Raw genomic sequence first — 18,398 nt, forward strand, 5'->3', positions numbered from 1 at the left:
CTGTCTCGGGTCTTTCACTGGGAAGATGGTGCCCCAGCCGAGAAGCACAGTGTGCCGTCCAGCTTCCAGTCTGGCCGCCAGCCTGGCCATGCCCTGCTCTTGGCTTCCCACTGGAGGCCTTCAGAGCCTGCCCCCTGCAGCTCGAGAGTAGAGCCCAGAGCAGCTGCTCAGAGACTGTGCCTGGCCTGTAGGGTGGGGATGGGGCAGTCCCAGGGCGGGGATGGCAGTCACCCGGAGACGAGTTCTTGCACTTTCTAAACTGCCCGTGGTCTCCGCTCTCTCTCTTACAGAATACAAGGTAAGAGGCCCGCGCTCTCACACTGAACTTCATGCCGCGCCTCACCTGCCCAGGTTAAAAGTTCCTTTCTGTTGTGCTTTCCCTGTGAAATGTGTGTGTCCGATGAAACACAAGTATGTATTATTCCCAGTCGCTTAGCTCTTTGGGGCCAGGGCACACGTGCTTCTTGAGGTAACCCTGTGGCTTCCTCCTCGACAGATCTACCCTTATGATTCCCTCATCGTAACAAACCGACTCCGTGTGAAACTGCCCAAAGACGTGGACCGGACAAGACTGGAGGTACCAATGGGCTGGGACAGTGGTGGGGGTTATTTTTTAAGAGTCTCTGCAGATGCCTTTCCCACAGTGTGTCAGAGTCACCCCCTCCCCCGCCAAGGGGCCACCATGGGGATGGAGTCAAGAACACACATTGCTTCAAAGGCCGCAGCAATAGTGGGTTTGCAAAGAGGCGACACACTGGTTTTGGATGGGGACCAAAAAGCCTTGGGGATGCCGCATTCCACGGGCTTGTTGCCTCTGAGCGCGGAGGCTGAAAAGACCACTCTAGTTCCGCTCGCTTGACCACGTTTTCTCCTGTCTAGAACAATCCAATGAACTGTGGACAGCAGGTGTGTTTAATTGGATGTCAGCACCGAGTGGGTGTTTGGGTTGTATTTGCTGACTAAAGTGGCAGCTCTGTTGAGCACCTGCCATGTGCACAGAGGGCCTCGTGTGGGGCTCTGTTTAATCCTCACGGCCATCCTAAAGTCAACAGCATCCAACCAGTAGAACTTCCTCTCCTGAGCCCTTTGGTGAACATGTCCTTCCCTTTTAATGACTCTTTTGCTAAGGGTAAGAGATCTCAAGGCATCCGAAGGGCAGGGCCATCCAGTCCCTTTTGCACCCCAAGGCCAGCTGCCAGGCCCTGCCAGGCCCAGCCTGGCCTGCCCGAGTGGGCAATGGCTCAGTCTGCTGCCAGGACAGGAAGCAGGGGGAGTGTGGACTCAGCAGTGCACTGGGGCAGGTTCCGCACTCCAGGAGGGAGGCCTGGAGAAGCACCCCAGCATTCCGGGCCCAGGGAAGCCCCGTTAGAAGAGGGAGTCGCTGGACAGAAAGGGGACCCTTACCAGGGGCATTGCACAGGTGCCCTCTCTCCTATACCAGCTGCCTGTGCACTCTCATGCCCTGATTTTTGCACCTGTAAGATGAGGATATTGCTATCAATTTGAGTGAGTAGCTGTACAGAAAGCAGTCAAGAGATTGCATAGAGCCCCTTGCCCAAGACCTGGAAAAGAGGGTTCCATCCGTATAGGGTAGCAGCAGAGAGGATGGGCCCCAAGACACTGGTGTGGCTGCAGTGCCTGGAAGGAGGTGCTTCCACTTTGACTCTCTTTGTTGTAAATGACAAGAACCTGACCAAAGTGATTTAAGGAAATTTATTGGCTCTCAAGACTGAAAGTCCCTGTCAGCTGTGGCTTGATCAAGGGCTAAATGCTGTGTCCAGCACCCAGTGCACCAGTTTCCTTCCTTCCTTTTCTTGACTATTCCTCCACTGTGCTAGCTCCACTGACAGCTAGACTTTTTGCCTCACCTTTCGCAGGCCCAGAGTCTATAGTGCAAGAGACTCATCTCTCCCCTCTCTCCCCAGTCCCTACAAAGGCCCCGTCTGGGCCTCTGGGTGGGTGATATGACACACCCCTGAGTCAAACTTTATGACCCAGGAAATGCTGAGCCCAAATCAGCCAGATTAGCCCATGCTCATGCCTGGAGAAGCCTGAGCTGGGCAGTGGCTCCTAGAGGAAGTTCTGAGACCTGGAACCTAAAGATGGGGAAGGGGACACTGGGCAACAAGCAGGCCCCTTCAGGGAGGGGAGGGACGCTGGGGAGGAGGGGCCACCCTGGGCTCTGGTGGCCAGTCAGTGCCGTGGACCCGCAGCATGTACCCAGCACCCCATATGTGGGGCCCTTTGCTTGAGAAACTGGCAGTTCAGTGGGACATTCACCCTACTGAACAGGAAAGGCCACCAGAAAGTTCTGATGTGCAGGGATGTCAGAGCTCCAGCTGGGAAGCTGGTTAAGTGCGTGGGAGGAGGGGAGCACTAAAGGCCTTGAATCCAGCAGGGCCTCCTGCTTCCTCCTGAAGCCTGGCTCCTCGGCTGCCTCTGCCAGTGGAAGGCATCCCAGCATTCTTTTTTTTTTTTTTTTTTTTTTTGGCCAGGGCTGGGCCTGAACCCACCGCCTCCGGCATATGGGACCGGCGCCCTACTCCTTGAGCCACAGGCATCCCAGCATTCTAACTGGCCTCAGGGGAAGCATTCTTCAAGTCTGTAGAAACTGGGTCTTTGTTAACTGTGCGTTCAAATCCATTTCGAGTCCAGAGTAAAGTCCATAGTGGTGAAATGGGTGCTTCGGGGCTGGTAAAGCAGCTCCCTGGGTCAGGAACTGCCTGGAGAAATGTGCTGAGTCTTCTTAGTTCCTGGGAGGGTTTGTCCTCCTGTGAGCCCTGGAGTTAATTGCTCTCACCCAGAGAGATGAGCTTGGAGACTATCCCAGCAGGCCCTGGTGCAGCAGGTGCCCCAGGACCAGGAGCTGTTGGAAGTCAGCTGCCACCCTCTGGGACTGGGGTGTGCTTTAAATGACTTCCTTTTTACTATTTTGGGTTTTTCTCGATACAATACAGAATGAAAGTTGCAAAACCCATAGTGGTTAACATATGTAAATGTATCCTTTTAAAACCCTCTGACACCTAGCTAATGGAGTTAATCATTCAAATCTCCAAGAACACACCCAAGGGTGGGACTCTAACTCTTCCTCAAGTTGAGCCAAGCCAGGAGGGACTGGAAATGTAACCACAAGTGGGGCCCATCCCCTGATTGGACCCTGCCTGGGGCTGGGAGCTGGGACTTGAGCCAGAGGGCAAAAGAGAGAGGGAACCCTGATGCTTTTATTTCAGGGAAAAGAGCTTTGTTTTTAATATATATATATAAAAAATCATAACTATTGTAAAAGTCTGGGAAAATGCAAAGAATATAAGAATTTTTTTAATTGGGATTCATCTACTGTCTTCATATTAGAATAGAGTACATTGGATTCTTGCTTCTCTATTCTGGTTATGCTTTATTAAGGAGAATGTGTTCCCCTCCATCCAGATTAATACAAAAGATGTAAAGTCTCCATCTTTTTTAGTGGCTGAATAGTATTCCACGTTATGCATATACCACAGCTTGTTAATCCATTCCTGGGTTGCTGGGCATTTAGGTTGTTTCCACATTTTGGTGATTGTAAATTGAGCTGTGATAAATAGTCTAGGGCAAATGTCCTTATGGTAAAAGGATTTTTTTTTTCTTTCTGGGTAGATGGATTGCAGGATCAAATGGGAGGTCTAATTTGAGTTCTTTGAAGAGTCTCCATACTTCCTTTCCAAAAGGTTGTATTATTTTGCAGTCCCACCAGCAATGTAAAAGTGTTCCCTTCTGTCCACATCCATGCCAGCATCTGCACCTTTGAGACTTTGTGATGTGGGCCATTCTCACTGGGTATAGGTGATATCTCAGGGTGGTTTTAACTTGCATTTCTCTGATGATTAGGGATGATGAGCATTTTTTTCATTTTTGTTAGCCATTTGTTGTCTTCTTTATAGAAGGTTCTATTCATTTCTCTTGCCCATTGATATATGGGATTGTTGGGTCTTTTTATGCCCCAGTCCGGATGGCTTCACACCAGAATTCTATCAAACCTTCAAAGAAGAGCTTATACCCTTACTGCAAAAATTATTCCAAAAAATTGAGAAGGAAGGAATCTTCTCCAACATGTTCTATGAAGTAAACATCACCCTGATAACAAAACCAGGAAAAGACCCAAATAAAAAGGAGAATTTCAGACCAATTTCACAAATGAATATAGATATGAAAATTCTCAATAAAATCCTAGCCAATAGATTAGAACTACACATTAAAAAAAAATCATTTGTCACGATCAAGTAGGTTTTATCCCAGGGATGAAAGGCTGGTTTAACATACACAAGTCCATAAATGAAATTTACCATATCAACAGAAGCAAAAACAAAGACCATATGATCCTCTCAATAGATGCAGAAAAAGCATTCAATAAAATCCGGCAACATTTTCTAATAAGAACACTGAAGAGAACCCAGTCCAGATGGCTTCACACCAGAATTCTATCACTGAGGAGTATAGGCATAGGTGGCACATTTCTTAAACTGACTGAAGCCAGCTATGACAAACCAACAACTAATATTTTAATGAATGGAGTAAAACTGAAAGCTTTTCCACTCAGAACTGGAACTAGACAAGGTGGTCCTCTATTACCACTAGTATTCAACATAGTGTTAAAAGTTCTAGCCAATACAATTAGGCAAGAGAAGGAAATAAAGGGAATCCAAATGGGTGCAGAGGAGGTCAAACTCTTGCTATTTGCTGACAATATGATCTTATACTTCAGAGAACCCAAAGACCCAACCACAAGACTCCTGGAAGTGATCCAAAAATACAGCAATGTCACAGGATATAAAATCAACGTCCACAAATCAGTAGCCTTTGTAAATGCCAGTAACAGCCAAGATGAGAAGCTAATCAAGGACACAATTCCCTTCACAGTAGCTTCAAAAAAAAAAAAAAGAAGAAGAAGAAGGATCTAGGAATGGATCTAACAAAAGAGGTGAAGGACCTCTACACAGAAAATTATGAAATCCTAACTAAAGACGTAGCAGAAGATATTCAACAAATGGAAGAACATACCATGCTCATGGCTGGGAAGAATCAACATTGTGAAAATGTCCATACTACCCAAAGCAATCTACAGATTCAATGCAATCCCCATTAAAATATCATCATCAGACTTTCAAGATTTGGGAAAAATGGAATTCTGGGAAGATGGCTGACTAGTAGCAACCCTTGGCAGAGGCTCTTTCTTTCTTTTCTTTTTTTTTTAAGAGACAGAGTCTTACTTTGTCACCCTTGGTAGAGTGCTGTGGCATCACAGCTCATGGCAACTTCCGACTCTTGGACTTAAGTGATTCTCTTGCCTCAGCCTCCCGGGTAGCTGGGACTACAGGCGCCCGCCACAGAGCCTGGCTATTTTTTTGTTGCAGTTTGGCCGGGGCTGGGTTTGAAACCACCACCCTCGGTATATGGGGCCAGCCCCTACTCACTGAGCCACAGGTGCCACCCTTGGCAGAGGCTCTTGACCAGCAGGAAAAAAGCTGGACAGAATCTGACTCTATAAAGCCAGAGTTGGGGAGCTGAGCCAAGAAAGAAGTTCAGCAAGCTGTAACTCCAAGGAAGAGCATTCAAGAAAACAAATCACAGGTACGAAGCCTATGGACTAGAGGCTGGAAACCCTTTCCCCAAGCAGGAGGCCCACCACAGGCTATCTGCTAGGGAGCAGGGAACAAAAGACCTCTCATTTTACCTCGCTGGAGAGAGCGCTAAACACCAGGTCTTTTTCTCCGGGAGGTCCCACTTATGAACCTAGATACTACCTCGCTAGGCATAAAATTGAACAAATATTTTTCTGCACAATTCCAAACACCACCAAGGATGCTGACACATAAAACGTAACCTTCACAGACAGCAAAATGAGTGGGTGGGAAAGGGCCTCTTCTCTGACTCCTGTGTCCAGGTCAGTCCCCCAAGGTTGGTAGCTCCTAAAGCACACTCTGAAGCCTTTCTGCATGCTTGGCAGGCTAGTACTGAGCCGGAAGTGGGAAGGGGAGCAGCTCATTGCCAAGTCCTGTGGTTTCCTGAGCCAGCTTCTTGCAGGCCCCAAGACTAAGTGCACACCTGAGTTTGCTGAGGCAGTGAGAGCCCTGTTGTTGGAATGCACCGGAGAAGTAAGGCCCCTGCAGTGGAAGAATATCTCCTTTGTTTAAACTCATCAGACCGGTCTGAGAGGAATGGTGTACCCCACAGACTGATGGGTTCCGAGCCACAAGGGTGTGTGTGAGGGATGGGCTTGCACCAGACCCAGAGCTCTGGGGCCTCCCTGGCTGAGACGCTGAGAGAAACCCACGCAGACCTGCCTGTGCAGCTTGGAGATAGGCTGGGAGTGAGGAACTGCCAGAGAGAGGCCAGGTGGGGGAGGGTCTGAGAGGCTGGGCCAGTAGCAGGAGGAGTTCTGGGGAGCAGTGGGAGAGGTGACAGCCCTAATGTAGATTCACAGATGCAAACAGACAGGATGGATTGCCCTTCCTTTTGGTGAGGGAGGGAGGGTATAGTGAGCTGGCATGTTCCAGAACCTATGGATGCCCATTGTGGAGCAGAGAGTGATGGAAGAAGTGTCTAAGGCCATGGTGGGCAAGGCCCTGGGGTCACAGGACAGCCATATCACTGTCCCCTCTAGGCCTCCATCCCCTTACTGCCCTAGAGGATAAGGAGAGGGCACAGGAGTGTGGATGGGGAGCTTGTCTGGACAGGCAGGTCAGACACATGCCCACAGATGTCAGTGGCCACTGTCTCTGCAGGGACCTCCTCTAAGAGGAGGATATTCAAGGCCTGGACCCCTCTGTAAGGAGCCCTGTGTGGCCTAAGGCAGTGTGGGTGAGTGGAGTACATCACAGAACCCAGCCCATAGGTGAAAAGCAGCCCCTTACTGGCCCTAGAGGCCCAGGCTGAGCAGGGCTGCAGCCTGCACTGGTGGGCTATGAGGGTGGGCTGTGTGCAGGAAGGTTTCAGAGGGTATGTTCTAAGGGAGACATCTGGGCTCTGTGGGGTGGAATGCCTAGGAGGGCCTTGGAGGGGACTCCAGGCTGGGGACTTGGGGCCAGGCCAGGGTAAGCACCCCTGCTCGAGCAGAGGCAGCTCAGGTCCCTGTAGGTTCCTGTAGCCTTCACAGCAAACCTGGCAAACCTGAGGTGGACCTGGGCCCCCTGAGGGGAGACAGGAAGTAAGGGAGGAAAGGGCTGAGCTCTCAGCCACCTAGCCTGGCTCCCGGACCTGGCTTTGACACCTACTGGCTGTATGACCTTTGGCAAGTCATACAACCTCTCTGAGCCTGGGTTTCCTGAAGCCATAGAATGAGGATGAGAGTCACAGGGCACATGGGGGCAGATGTTGTTGAAGGCCCTCAGTCAGTGCAAGAGAACTGTGGGGCTCAGATTCTTAACTCAGGTCCCTGGGAGGGCCTCAGGGGTCAACAGAAGCCCCTGGTGCTGGTCACCAAATGATTACAAGTCCAGGCGTTTCTGCTGAGATGTCATCAACTTTGCAAATCATTTGTGGCCCAGTAAAAGTTCAGGACTTCTGCCCAAAGGGACAGAAGGGACAGCCTGAGCTGTAGGCCCACAAGCCTGGGGCACACAGTGGACTGCAAGGTTCCTGAGGAGGGGCCTGGACCCTTGAGCTCGGGCTCCAAGTTGTGAGCTGTCACCTGCTGGCCTAGGAGATGCCCCCTGCCTGAGGCTGAGTTTGCAGCCTCTGCAGAACTCGCTGAGCACTCTTCTTGAACTCCCCCTAGCACAATGTGGACAAGGCTGAGTGTGGGCTGTCTACACAGCAGTGTCCTTCCCGTGGTGACTGGCTAATGCTCCTCTGAGGTACAGTTATCAGTAGCTGGCAGCTGGTGGTTATTGAGTTCATGTGTCTGGGGAACCCTGGCCCCAGCTGATCCAGGTTATAAAGTAAAGCCAGAGATTCATTTTTCATAGAGAGCTACCCTTTGACTATAAGATGCTGGTAGAAATACCACTAATGTTCCATGCCTCCCCATCAGAGGTGCGATCTTTGTGGGGTGGGGGTAGGCTGGTCTGTTTATTTCTATCTGGTGCCCTGCAGACGCTGCCATGAAGGGGGGAGGTAGGAAGTGAGGGCTGAGGAAAGTGCTCAAACCCAGTGCTCTGTGAGGTTGGCGCTCACTTCCCCAGTTCCTACCAGTGGAGGGTGAGGGCCTAACTTTGCCCCGAGGGTGGTCATATGGAAGGACCAATAATCCAGCAGCTCTGGGCTCACAAGAGCCACTTAATACATTTTCAGGAAGTTTGAGAGTTGGTTGTTTTTAAACCCAGCCACTGTTGAAGAATAAATGATATAAACTTACAATTAAATAAATTATATTGAAACCAAAGGTAGTAAATTCTCAAAACTCATCCCATGCTAATCACTTCCCTGCACCTGACTGTGTCCTGTACCCCTGAGGTTGTGCCTTGTGGGCAGGGTCATATTCTCCACCAGTGGCAGCTGGCGTCTCGCCCCAACTCTGTGGTCAGTGGTGTCTGTTGGTAGCTTGCACTTAGCCGTGGTGGGAAAATTTATACCATTTGGAAACTGGTCAATGCTACTAATCAGAAGTCTACATGTCACCTGTGTTTGAGCTGCTATACAGCAAAATACCTTAGACTAGGTAACTTATAAATAATAGAAATTTATTTCTCATGGTTCTGGAGGCTGGAAAGTCCAAGATCCAGACACCAGCAGATTCGGAGTCTGATGCAGGCTGCTGTCTGCTGCACCTTTTATTAAGGCCCTAACCCCACTCCCAAGGCCTCTGCCTCCTGATACTGTCACACTGGGATTTGCTCCCACTCATTCAGACTATAGCACCAGGCCTCTGTTTCCTGAAGAGCCAGCTGCTAAACATCTTCCAGCGTGAGGGCCCTGGGAGCGGGGGTGATTGGGTAAAGTTGAGAGAGGCTTCCTGGAGGAGCTGATCCAAGCCCAGGTGTCAGGAGTAAGCAGGAGTTGACACAGCCAGCAGTGTGCTTATTCCCATTTTATAGACATCACAACTGAGGCACAGCTGGACAGGGATGGAGCCAGGACCGCATCCCAGCACATATGGCTCCTGGGTCTGAGGGCTTTACCTGGCACTGCCTTGGAGGGGGCACGCGGAAACAGACCCCTGGCAAAGCATGTAGGGCCCTGCCGTGCTGCACACACAGCCTCTCCACAGGGTGCTCATTGGAGAGACCAGTATACTCCAGGAGTGAGGCTGGAACATGAGGCCAGCCTGCTCTTCTACAAAGGCACCTCCCTGGGCAGCTTCCTTCCTGGGGGCTCAGGGACAGCTGTGCTGGGCCTTGGCAGGCTCCTAGGGGGTGAGGCTGCACTCCTGCAGTGTCTTTAGGAACCTGGGACCAGCTTCTGGGGTCAGATGTGCCCACCACTCCTGCCTGCCACAGCAGTCACCGGGGGATCCTGACTCTGAGTCTGGCCCTGATGAGTTCATCTTGAATGCCAGCTCTGCAGCTGGCCCCTTCTCACCTAAGGGTGGGGGGGCAACTCAGCCAGGTGAAATGTGACCCTCAGGATTTCACAGTTGGAGCCAGGAGGTATGAATAGATCTCCTGCTGGGCCATTCCCTCATTTGACCCACCCAGCCCTTGGGAATAGCAGGCAGCCAGATTCTGCTCTCACAGTGCAGCCAGGAAGATAAGGCTGCCAGCCCCAGGACTTGCCTTTAGCCCGAAAGCTCCCAAACCCAGCTGCTGCCTTGTGACGAATACAGGTTCCTAGGCCCCACCCCACTAAGCCTGTCTGGCTAGGTTTCAGGTGGAACCAAGCAATCCCACACCTGAACGCACCGGGTACTGGTGATAGGCCCCAGGGGTGGGAGTTTAGCTGGGCCCCCTGCAGCCCTTCCCTGGCTGCTGCTTACCCCACTCCTTTAGCAGTGGTGGGAGGGCTCTTTGTATAGCGCCAGCTTGGAGGGGTGGGGGCAGCCAGCCTGGCCAAGAGCTCAAGCAGGACCTTGTGACCCCATAAGCTATGGGAAAGAGCAAGCGGGCCTTGGGGGGGGGCTCCCTGAGGACAGAGCTGCTGCTGATTATTGCTGGGTGCTGGGGCGGGGCCTTGTGGCACACTCAGGCCAGTCCCTTCTCTTCTAGTTTGGCCTCCCTCCTTTCTTCCCACCACTCCACCATGCCTCGGATGTCCTGGTGGTCCAAGAACCCGGGTTTCTGTGCCACGTTTTGGATTCAATTCTCCAAGCGTTTTTGATGCTGGGGGTTAAGGAGGAGCAGGGGCTGTGTGATACAGCAACCCTTTGAGAAGCTCCCCCACTCCCAGCAGGGCCCTGCCCCTTACAGAGGGAAACGCCTGTAAGCTGGCCACTAAGCTGGCTACTGTACTCACTCAGGGTTCCCTGACTGAGAGGGAATTGGAAATATCTTATGCTGGCGGGGTCAGAGGGCCCCGTGTGTGGAGTGGCCCCTGGGCACTCTATGGGGGCGTAACCGAGTACCAGCCAGGACCCCACAGGTGCCTCCAGGGGTTGTGATATCCCGGCTTCCTGCCAAAGATCTCTGTTGGAAGAGACCCTTCCTGACCAGTCTCCTGAGGGGGGCAGTGCCCAGGCCACACACCTGCCCCACCTACACATGACTCTGCTGGGGTCCTCCATCTGCCCATCATCCTGTGCTCACGCCTCTGTTTATTGGATCATACAATGACATTTAACATATTTACATTTGCTTATTGTCTCCCCCGACACCAGTAGGATGTCAGTGCCATGACCCTACCATGGCCCTGTGCCCGGTGGCTCTCATGGTGCCAAATGAAGCCGTAAGGCAGGTGCTCTAAATGAGTGTGTTGCACGAATAAGGATGAGTGGATGCCAAGACAGGTGGACGGGACCCTGACCTGTGAGGTCCAAGGACACTGCCGCCTGGGCTCTAAGCCTGGAGACAGCACAAAGCCCCAGGGCCGGGATTTGAACCATTGGCTCCCAAGTCCTGAGCCCGATAGGCCACATGTGTATGGGAGCCCATCCCACACCCTTGGGACACCCTGGCCCCTCCCTGTTGCTATTATTTGTCAACCCTGACTGGGGCCAGACGCAGTGGCTCATGCCTGTAATCCTAGCACTTGGGAGGCTGAGGTGAGTGGATTGCCTGAGCTCAGGTTCGAGACCAGCCTAAGCCAGAGCGAGACCCCATCTCTAAAATTAGCCAGGCGTTGTGACAGGCACCTGTAGTCTCAGCTACTGGGGAGGCTGAGACAAGAGAATCACTTGAGCCCAAGAGTCGAGGTTGCTGGGAGCTGTGATACCAGGGTACTCTACCAAGGGCAACAAAGTGAAACTCTGTCTCAAAAAACAAAAAAACAAAAAACCCTGACTGTGTCCGAGAACCTCTGGTGGCTCCACCATCCAGGTCATAGTGCCCCTCTCCTGGAAAATGCCTGTCACCATTCACAGCAACTTCAGAAACCCCCTGAGAGCTCCTGCCCATACCAGGGCCCCATCACCACCACGGCCATCACCAGCAGGACCGTGATCTCCAGCTCTGACACCCTCGCCCTGCTGTCCTTCCCTTTGCCACCCTTTCCCACTCAGTCGCCAGCTCTGAGTCATCCTTCAAGAGGCTCCCAGGGAGCAGCACACACGTATGCCAGCCTCCCTCCGCCCGCCCCACAGTATGTGTGCCTGTCTACCCGCCGTCCACTCCCCGTGCCCCTGTCTGCCTCCTCTGCTGCAGGGCCAGCAAAACCCAAATCGTGGTGAGACCAGTGGAGGCTGCTCCCGTCTTTAGACACATGGTCACAGGCAAGAAAGGGATCCTGCCATGCACCTCAGTAAGGATTTTCCTGCCATGCACCCACTCCCATCCCCGCCGCTTTTGTGCCCCTCCTCTGGCCTCAGACCACTGGGAGGAGCCTCTGATGGCAGGAAGCAGGGCCACGTCGGAGCCTGAGCACTGTGCTGGGCCTCAACTTTGCCCGCACAGCCAGCTCCAGACTTTGTCTCATCCACTTCCACATCTGCTAAGTCCCCTCCTTCCCCCACCAGAGCTGGTGTCTGTGGCCGCCCCGGTGTCTGGGGTAAGCTCTGTCCAATCCTGGGCCCCCAATCAGTAGCTGTTAGGTAACAGTGGGAATGAGTTTCTTTTTATAGTTCCTTTGATCTCATCTGTCTTGATGGTTCCACCGTGATTCAGAAGATGGTGATTTGGTACCAGGGGCGTGGTGCTGCTGTCTTACATAAGACGAGACTTAGCATCTTAAATGTCCTGAGAGGCATGGGTGAAGTGGCGAGTCTAAATCTCCGTAGACTGTCGTGGATTGCTCAGCACACAGAGAAACCCCAAACTCGACACCTTGTAAATGGCTAATTTCTGGCAAGCACCGGATTCTTTTCCTGTCTGCAGACTGGAGATAGCAGCAGACGTTTAGGGCCTCTCCCTGGCATGGCTGCTGGATACACTGTGTGCGTGTGAGAGTGTGTGTATGTGAGAGAGAATAGGTGTGAACATGTGTATGTGTGAGCGTGTGTGAGTGTGTGATGTGTGAGAGTGTATGAGTGTGAGTGTGTGTGTAGGTGTGTGAGAGTGCGTGTGTGAGAGTGTGTATGTGAGAGAGTAGGTGTGAACGTGTGTATGTATGAGTGTGTGTGAGTGTGTGATGTGTGTGAGAGTGTATGAGTGGGGTGTGTGTGAGTGTGTGAGCGTATGTATATGTGAGTATTGTGTGAGAATATGTGTGAGTGTGAGAGTGTATGACTGGGTGTGAGTGCAAGTGTATGTGAGTATGAGTGTGACTGCCTGTGTATATGTGAGAATATGTGTGAGTGTATGTGTGGGAGAGTGAGTATATGAATGTGAGTGTGTGTGTGAGTGGGTGTGAGTGGGTGTGTGTATATGTGTGAGAGTTTATGAGTGTATGTGAGTGGGGGTGTGTGTGAGTGTGTGAGTGTGAACATATGTACGTGTGAGTATTGTGTGAGAGTGTGTGTGAGTGTGAGAGTGTATGTGTATGACTGGGTGTAAGTGCAAGCGTGTATGAGTAGGAGTGTGACTGGCTGTGTGTATGTGAGAATGTGTGTGAGTATATGTGTGGGAGAGTGTGTGGATATATGTATGAGTGTGTGTGTGTGAGAATGTGTGTGAGTGTGAGTGTATGTGTATGACTGGTTGTGTGTATATGTGTGAGAGTGTATGAGTGTGTGTATGTGAGTGTGTGTGTGTATGTGTGTGAGAGTGTGTGAGCGTATGTATGTGTGAGTAGTGTGTGAGAGTGTGTGAGCATGGGAGTGTGAGTGTGTGTTTGATGTGTGTGAGAATGTATGAGTGTGTGTATGTTTAAGAGTATGTGAGTGTGTGTTTGTGAGAGTGTGTGTGCGAGTGTGAGAGTGTATGTGTACGACTGGGTGTGAGTGTGAGCATGTTTGAGTATATGAGTGTGAGTGGCTGTGTGTATGTGTGAGAATGTGTGTGAGTGTATGTGTGAGAGTGTGCAAGTATTGTCTGTGTGTGACTCAAGGCCCACATTCTTTTTTTTTTTTTGTAGAGACAGAGTCTCACTTTATGGCCCTCGGTAGAGTGCCATGGCATCACACAGCTCACAGCAACCTCCAGCTCTTGGGCTTAAGCGATTCTCTTGCCTCAGCCTCCAGAGCAGCTGGGACTACAGGCGCCCGCCACAGCACCCAGCTATTTTTTTTTGTTGCAGTTTGGCCGGGGCTGGGTTTGAACCCGCCACCCTCGGCATATGGGGCCGGCACCCTACTCACTGAGCCACAGGAGCCGCCTCAAGGCCCACAATCTATCAGGACATGACCTTGTGGGATCTCTGGAGCTCCCCTCCTGCAGAGCCCGGTGCATGCTGCACAGACGAGGGGCTTTTGTGAAGCACATGCTCAGCAATGGCCAATGTGCTAGAGCCCGGAGCTGCTGGTTCTGGCCCCAGCTCTACCCTGGGCGCTGCGTGTCCCCAGCAGGGTTACTTTCCTCTGAGCTTGGTTCTTTCACTGCAGAGGTGTTGAGAACCACCAGGAGGCCCAGGCGCATGGAGGGGCTGCCCGATCCTCACCACCAGTCTAGCCCAGCTGCAGAGGACTGACCAGCAGCACCTTGTAGAGTCACTAATTGTCCCTCTCTGTGTGTCCTTGTGTTTGAAGAGACACCTATCACCAGAGGAATTCCAGGAAGTGTTTGGGATGAGCATGGAAGAGTTCGACCGTCTGGCCCTCTGGAAAAGGAACGACCTCAAGAAGAAGGCCCTGCTGTTTTGACAGTCGCCAGCCTGCCTCACCACGCACGTAGAGAACGGAGACAGGGACCCCCGGCATAACCACGCAAACTTCCCCCCCGCTGCACCTTGCTCAGGCTTCTCCGTGTCAATGGGGCGGGCGGTGAGCGCCTGAGGGGGCTGTGCCAGGGGCCTCGGGATGGGAGGGGCCCCTGGTATGTGGAGCTCATTTCTGCCCGTGTCTCTCCTGCCATAGCTCAAGGCTGAGATGGCAAGCGTCACACCACCCTCCCCACTGTGGCTTGGTGTCAGGGCATTGCCTCAGAGTAGCTGTCACCAGGGATCAGATGGAACATGCCAACAGCCCAGCTTCTTAGTGTCCTTGAGGTGCCCCAGCCTTGGTGCCAGGCCTGTGGAGTACAGGGGTGGCCAGGACATGCACTGTGATTATGGGCACCAATACCACCTTGAGGGGGCATGTGGCTCCTCAGAGCAGGGCAGGCCAGCTATGCAGGTGCACTCACAGGCCCCGTAGGGAGAGGGGTGCTGCCACCTGGGCAGTGCCAAGCTCTGATGGGTCTCTCTAGGGACAAACGTCAACCTGATCGGGCACCTCCTGCCAGCATACCCTCTGTGCACTGCATTCTTCCAAACTGCCCCTAGATGCCTACATGATAACTTTAAATTAACATAGAAATTTTTATTTTATTAAAAAGCATAGCCTACTTAAATGTGAGATGGCATATATGAAAAGTTTAATTTCTTGGGCCCTCTGAAGGGGGCGCTTCCAGCCTTATTCTTCCTTCACCGCTCAGCGCTGTGTGGTTTCTGTCTGTTCCTGGGGTGGTCCTCATAGAGAGGACTCTTTGTCTTCTAGTCTTTTTTTCCTCCATGTCATGCAGGGGTAACCTTACAGACCCCTCTAAATACTGCTGTTTGTATATACGTGTGATGTGTAGCCACCACTGTTTCCCTTGCTGTCATTTTTCCAAGTCTGGGAGAGAAAACATCCTCCTCCGATGGCCAAAGCCCTGGAATAAAGGATTTCCATGCACCCAGCCTCCTGCCCGATGTAGCTTTGGTATAGCGTTTGTGCTGTAACCAGTTGTGTGTCATCTGAAACACAAACCTGCCTATGTCACAGGGACCGTGCACTCACGCATGTCACTGACATGGACACCACACGCTCCTGGGGAGAGAAAGGCAGAGATCTGCCCTCTTCTTGTCTTCAAGGCCAGCGGGGCATCCGCATGGCAGAGGCAGTGGGCTCCCCAGGGGAAAGGCACACAAGTCTGTGAGACGTGTGGGGCAGAGTCAGTACCTGCACCCCACGACGCTGACGTGCTCACTGTCCTCAGTGGGTGTTGCTTCTTTGTGCTCCTAGATGTCCCCAGGAGTGTGAGTCGGACTTACTCAGCTTCCTCAGAGCCCCTAATGCACCAAGTCCCTTTTGCACTCGGCTTCTCACCCTCCTGGCTTGGCCAGGAAGGGGGAATTTTTAGCACCTAATATGCTTCCTGCCATTTAGCAATCTGAGCCTGAGCAACTGGAAACCCCCATTTCCTCATTAGTGCAATGTCATGTCTGATGTCAGGAAGCCTGGAACAATAAAAGGCAATGCGGTATAACCTGTGAGAGCACAACACCACTTGCTATGAACGTGTGTGATTTCTGACGGCGCGGCCGGGCTGCACACGGTGCTGGGGAAAGTGTCTGCATGTTCAGGGTGGGCGAGGCCGTAGGGGAGGGACCCAGAGGACAGATGCCCCTCTAGAGGCAGCAAGGAAGTGTTCCAGCTTCCACAGGCCTTGCAGCACTCCTTGGCCTCCCCCAGGGCCGAGTGCTGGACTGATAGCAGAGATGAGTGAGTGAGACCTGAAACCCGCCTGTGCCCACACTGGGGAGACGCTGAACATAAGACAGATGGCCGCTCTGTGGAGCAGGCCCGAGCAGGTCCCTAGCGCACCCCTGAGGTCAGGGCACGCTTTCTAGAGAAGGTGCTGCCCAAACTAAGTCTTGGCAAATGGGAGATATTCTTTTTTTTTTTTTTTTGTAGAGACAGAGTTTCACTTTATTGCTGTCGGTAGAGTGCCGTGGTGTCACACAGCTCACAGCAACCTCCAACTCCTGGGTTTAGGCGATTCTCCTGCCTCAGCCTCCCGAGTAGCTGGGACTACAGGCGCCCGCCACAACGCCCGGCTATTTTTTGTTGCAGTTTGGCCGGGGCTGGGTTTGAACCCACCACCCTCGGTATATGGGGCCGGCGCCCTGCTCACTGAGCCACAGGTGCCGCCCTCTTTTTTTTTTTTTTTTGAGGCAGAGCATCACTCTATCACCCTGGGTAGAGTGCCATGATATCGCCCACAGCAACCTCAGACTCTTGGGCTCAAGCGATCCCCTTGCCTCACCCTCCTGAGTAGCTGGAACCCCAGGCACCCACCACAATGCTCAGCTAGTTTTTCTATTTTTCTCTCTTTTGCTCAGGCTGGTCTCCGATGCCTGAGCTCAGGTGATTCACCTGTTTCGGCCTCCTAGAGTGCTAGGACGGTAGGTGTGGGCTACTGCATTCCGCCAAATGGAAGTATTCAGATGCCAACAAGGGAAAGGCATTCTGGATAAGTGGAACAGCAGGAACAGTGGCACGAAGTCTGGATACAGCCTGGAAGGTTCTGGAAACTCTGGTAGTTGGTTATGTCTGAGCACAGGGCTGAGGAAAAGGCCCAGAAAGAAAAAGAATACAGGCAGAGATCCCACAAGGGTGGAAGGGAATACATGTTGAGATTAAATGTTGTATCTAATCTTATTCCGATGACATTTAATGATTCTTGTGTACTTTGGGTTCCCCATTCCCCTCGCCCCCCCAAAACCCCTGTCCACATATACACAATCTGCCACCACCATACAAACACCCGCCCATCCCTGGGGCTCCTCATGGGCCTGGTCATGCTTGCCCAGTGTTATCAGGTTCCTTCTTTCTCGGTTTATTGACCGTGTCGCTCCATCAAAGCTCAAGCCCCAGAGGGCTGACAGTTTGTTTCAGTACTCTACGAACTGGGGATGATCCTGGAGTATTTTGCAAGGTGCCCCTCTGGGTCTTGTGCTCACCTCAGGGGGTCTCCAAGTGCTGGCCAGTCACACTTCCTATAATGACAAAACTGTTTTCTATCTGTGCTACCCAACTTGGCAGCCACTAGCACTTGAAATGCGGCTTGTGTGAGTGGGGAACTGAGTTTTAAATTTAATTCATTTGAAGTTAAAATTAAATGGCCACATGGGGCCAGTGGCAGTATATTTTTGCAGCATTAGAGGATTAAAAACTCTCCTGGCCTAACCCAGAAAAGAAACTTCCACAGCAGGTCCCAGAATCTGTCATTCTTGGCAGGCCATGTTCATTCAATGCCCAGTCTGCAGGATCAATTTAGAGCTCACGTGCTGAGCTCCGTTGGTGCCTGGCACTGGCCAGGTGTGGGGGTGTGCAAAGCATAGCCTGCCACCTAGAGTTCACAGTGTCTGCAGCTGAGCCTCAGAGCCCCCAGGCTCGAAGGACCTGCCAAGTTTGGCTCAGTCTCCATCCCAGACTTAGTCTCTGTCAAAGGCACCGATTTTTCCAAATATGCACCAGCTGGAACCTGTGTTGGGCATGCCCAGAACACTTGGGGCAGGGAAATGTCAGAACCTGCAGGGGCTCCTTCCTGGGTCCTTCTTCCCAGGGCAACTGTGCATTCCACTCTATTTAACCTCAATGTAAAGTTCTGAGCCTGTTGCAGCCCATCATGAGCCTGGAGATCCCACGGCAGGTCTCAGCATTTGGCTCAGAAATGACACATGTCACCTCTAGTCATGGAGGCCCATTGGCCCATTGGCTAGAACCAACCAGTCACATGACTCCACCCAACTGCAGAAGATCTGGGAAACTCCCTTGAGCATCTCAGAAGGGACAACCAGGGCCTGGCAGGTGTCACTAACTCCACAGCAGAGGCCACACTAAGATCTTTTCTTCCCCAGTCCGAGCCCTTGTGCCTTCCACCCTCTTCATGGGAGTCAGTTTGGAGTTCTTGGCTACTCTGGCCACCATCCTCTGCAGGTGAGCTGAGCCCTCATTCATCCCTGGAGGTGGCCCCATGTAGCAACACTCCCCATGCAGTGGCTGGGCCTCATGGAGAGACTCTGTTCTGCTTGTGGATAGACCAGCCAGCCTGAGGCTT

At 52.2% G+C, this 18,398-nt stretch overlaps 1 protein-coding gene across 7 annotated transcripts in view; it reads left to right on the forward strand.

Annotated features, from left to right (window-relative positions):
• ABLIM2 (actin binding LIM protein family member 2) overlaps positions 1 to 15,835 on the forward strand; it is a 185,129-nt gene extending 169,294 nt beyond the window's left edge. For 5 of the 7 annotated variants that reach the window (XR_008375159.1, XR_008375161.1, XR_008375162.1 and 2 more), the window contains 2 exons: positions 291 to 577; positions 14,123 to 14,239. Coding sequence is in view for 2 of the 7 variants with exons in the window: in XM_053566085.1 (XP_053422060.1) it covers positions 291 to 298; positions 497 to 577; positions 14,123 to 14,236 (203 nt within the window). In the remaining 5 variants the exon portion in view is untranslated. Of the gene's footprint in view, positions 1 to 290; positions 578 to 14,122 lie in introns of all 7 variants that reach the window. The other 2 variants (XM_053566085.1, XM_053566083.1) reach the window with 2 other exon arrangements.
• The last annotated feature ends 2,563 nt before the right edge of the window (positions 15,836 to 18,398 follow it).

Source organism: Nycticebus coucang, chromosome 17 (genome assembly GCF_027406575.1).
Source record: "Nycticebus coucang isolate mNycCou1 chromosome 17, mNycCou1.pri, whole genome shotgun sequence".
Taxonomy (NCBI): Eukaryota; Metazoa; Chordata; class Mammalia; order Primates; family Lorisidae; genus Nycticebus; species Nycticebus coucang.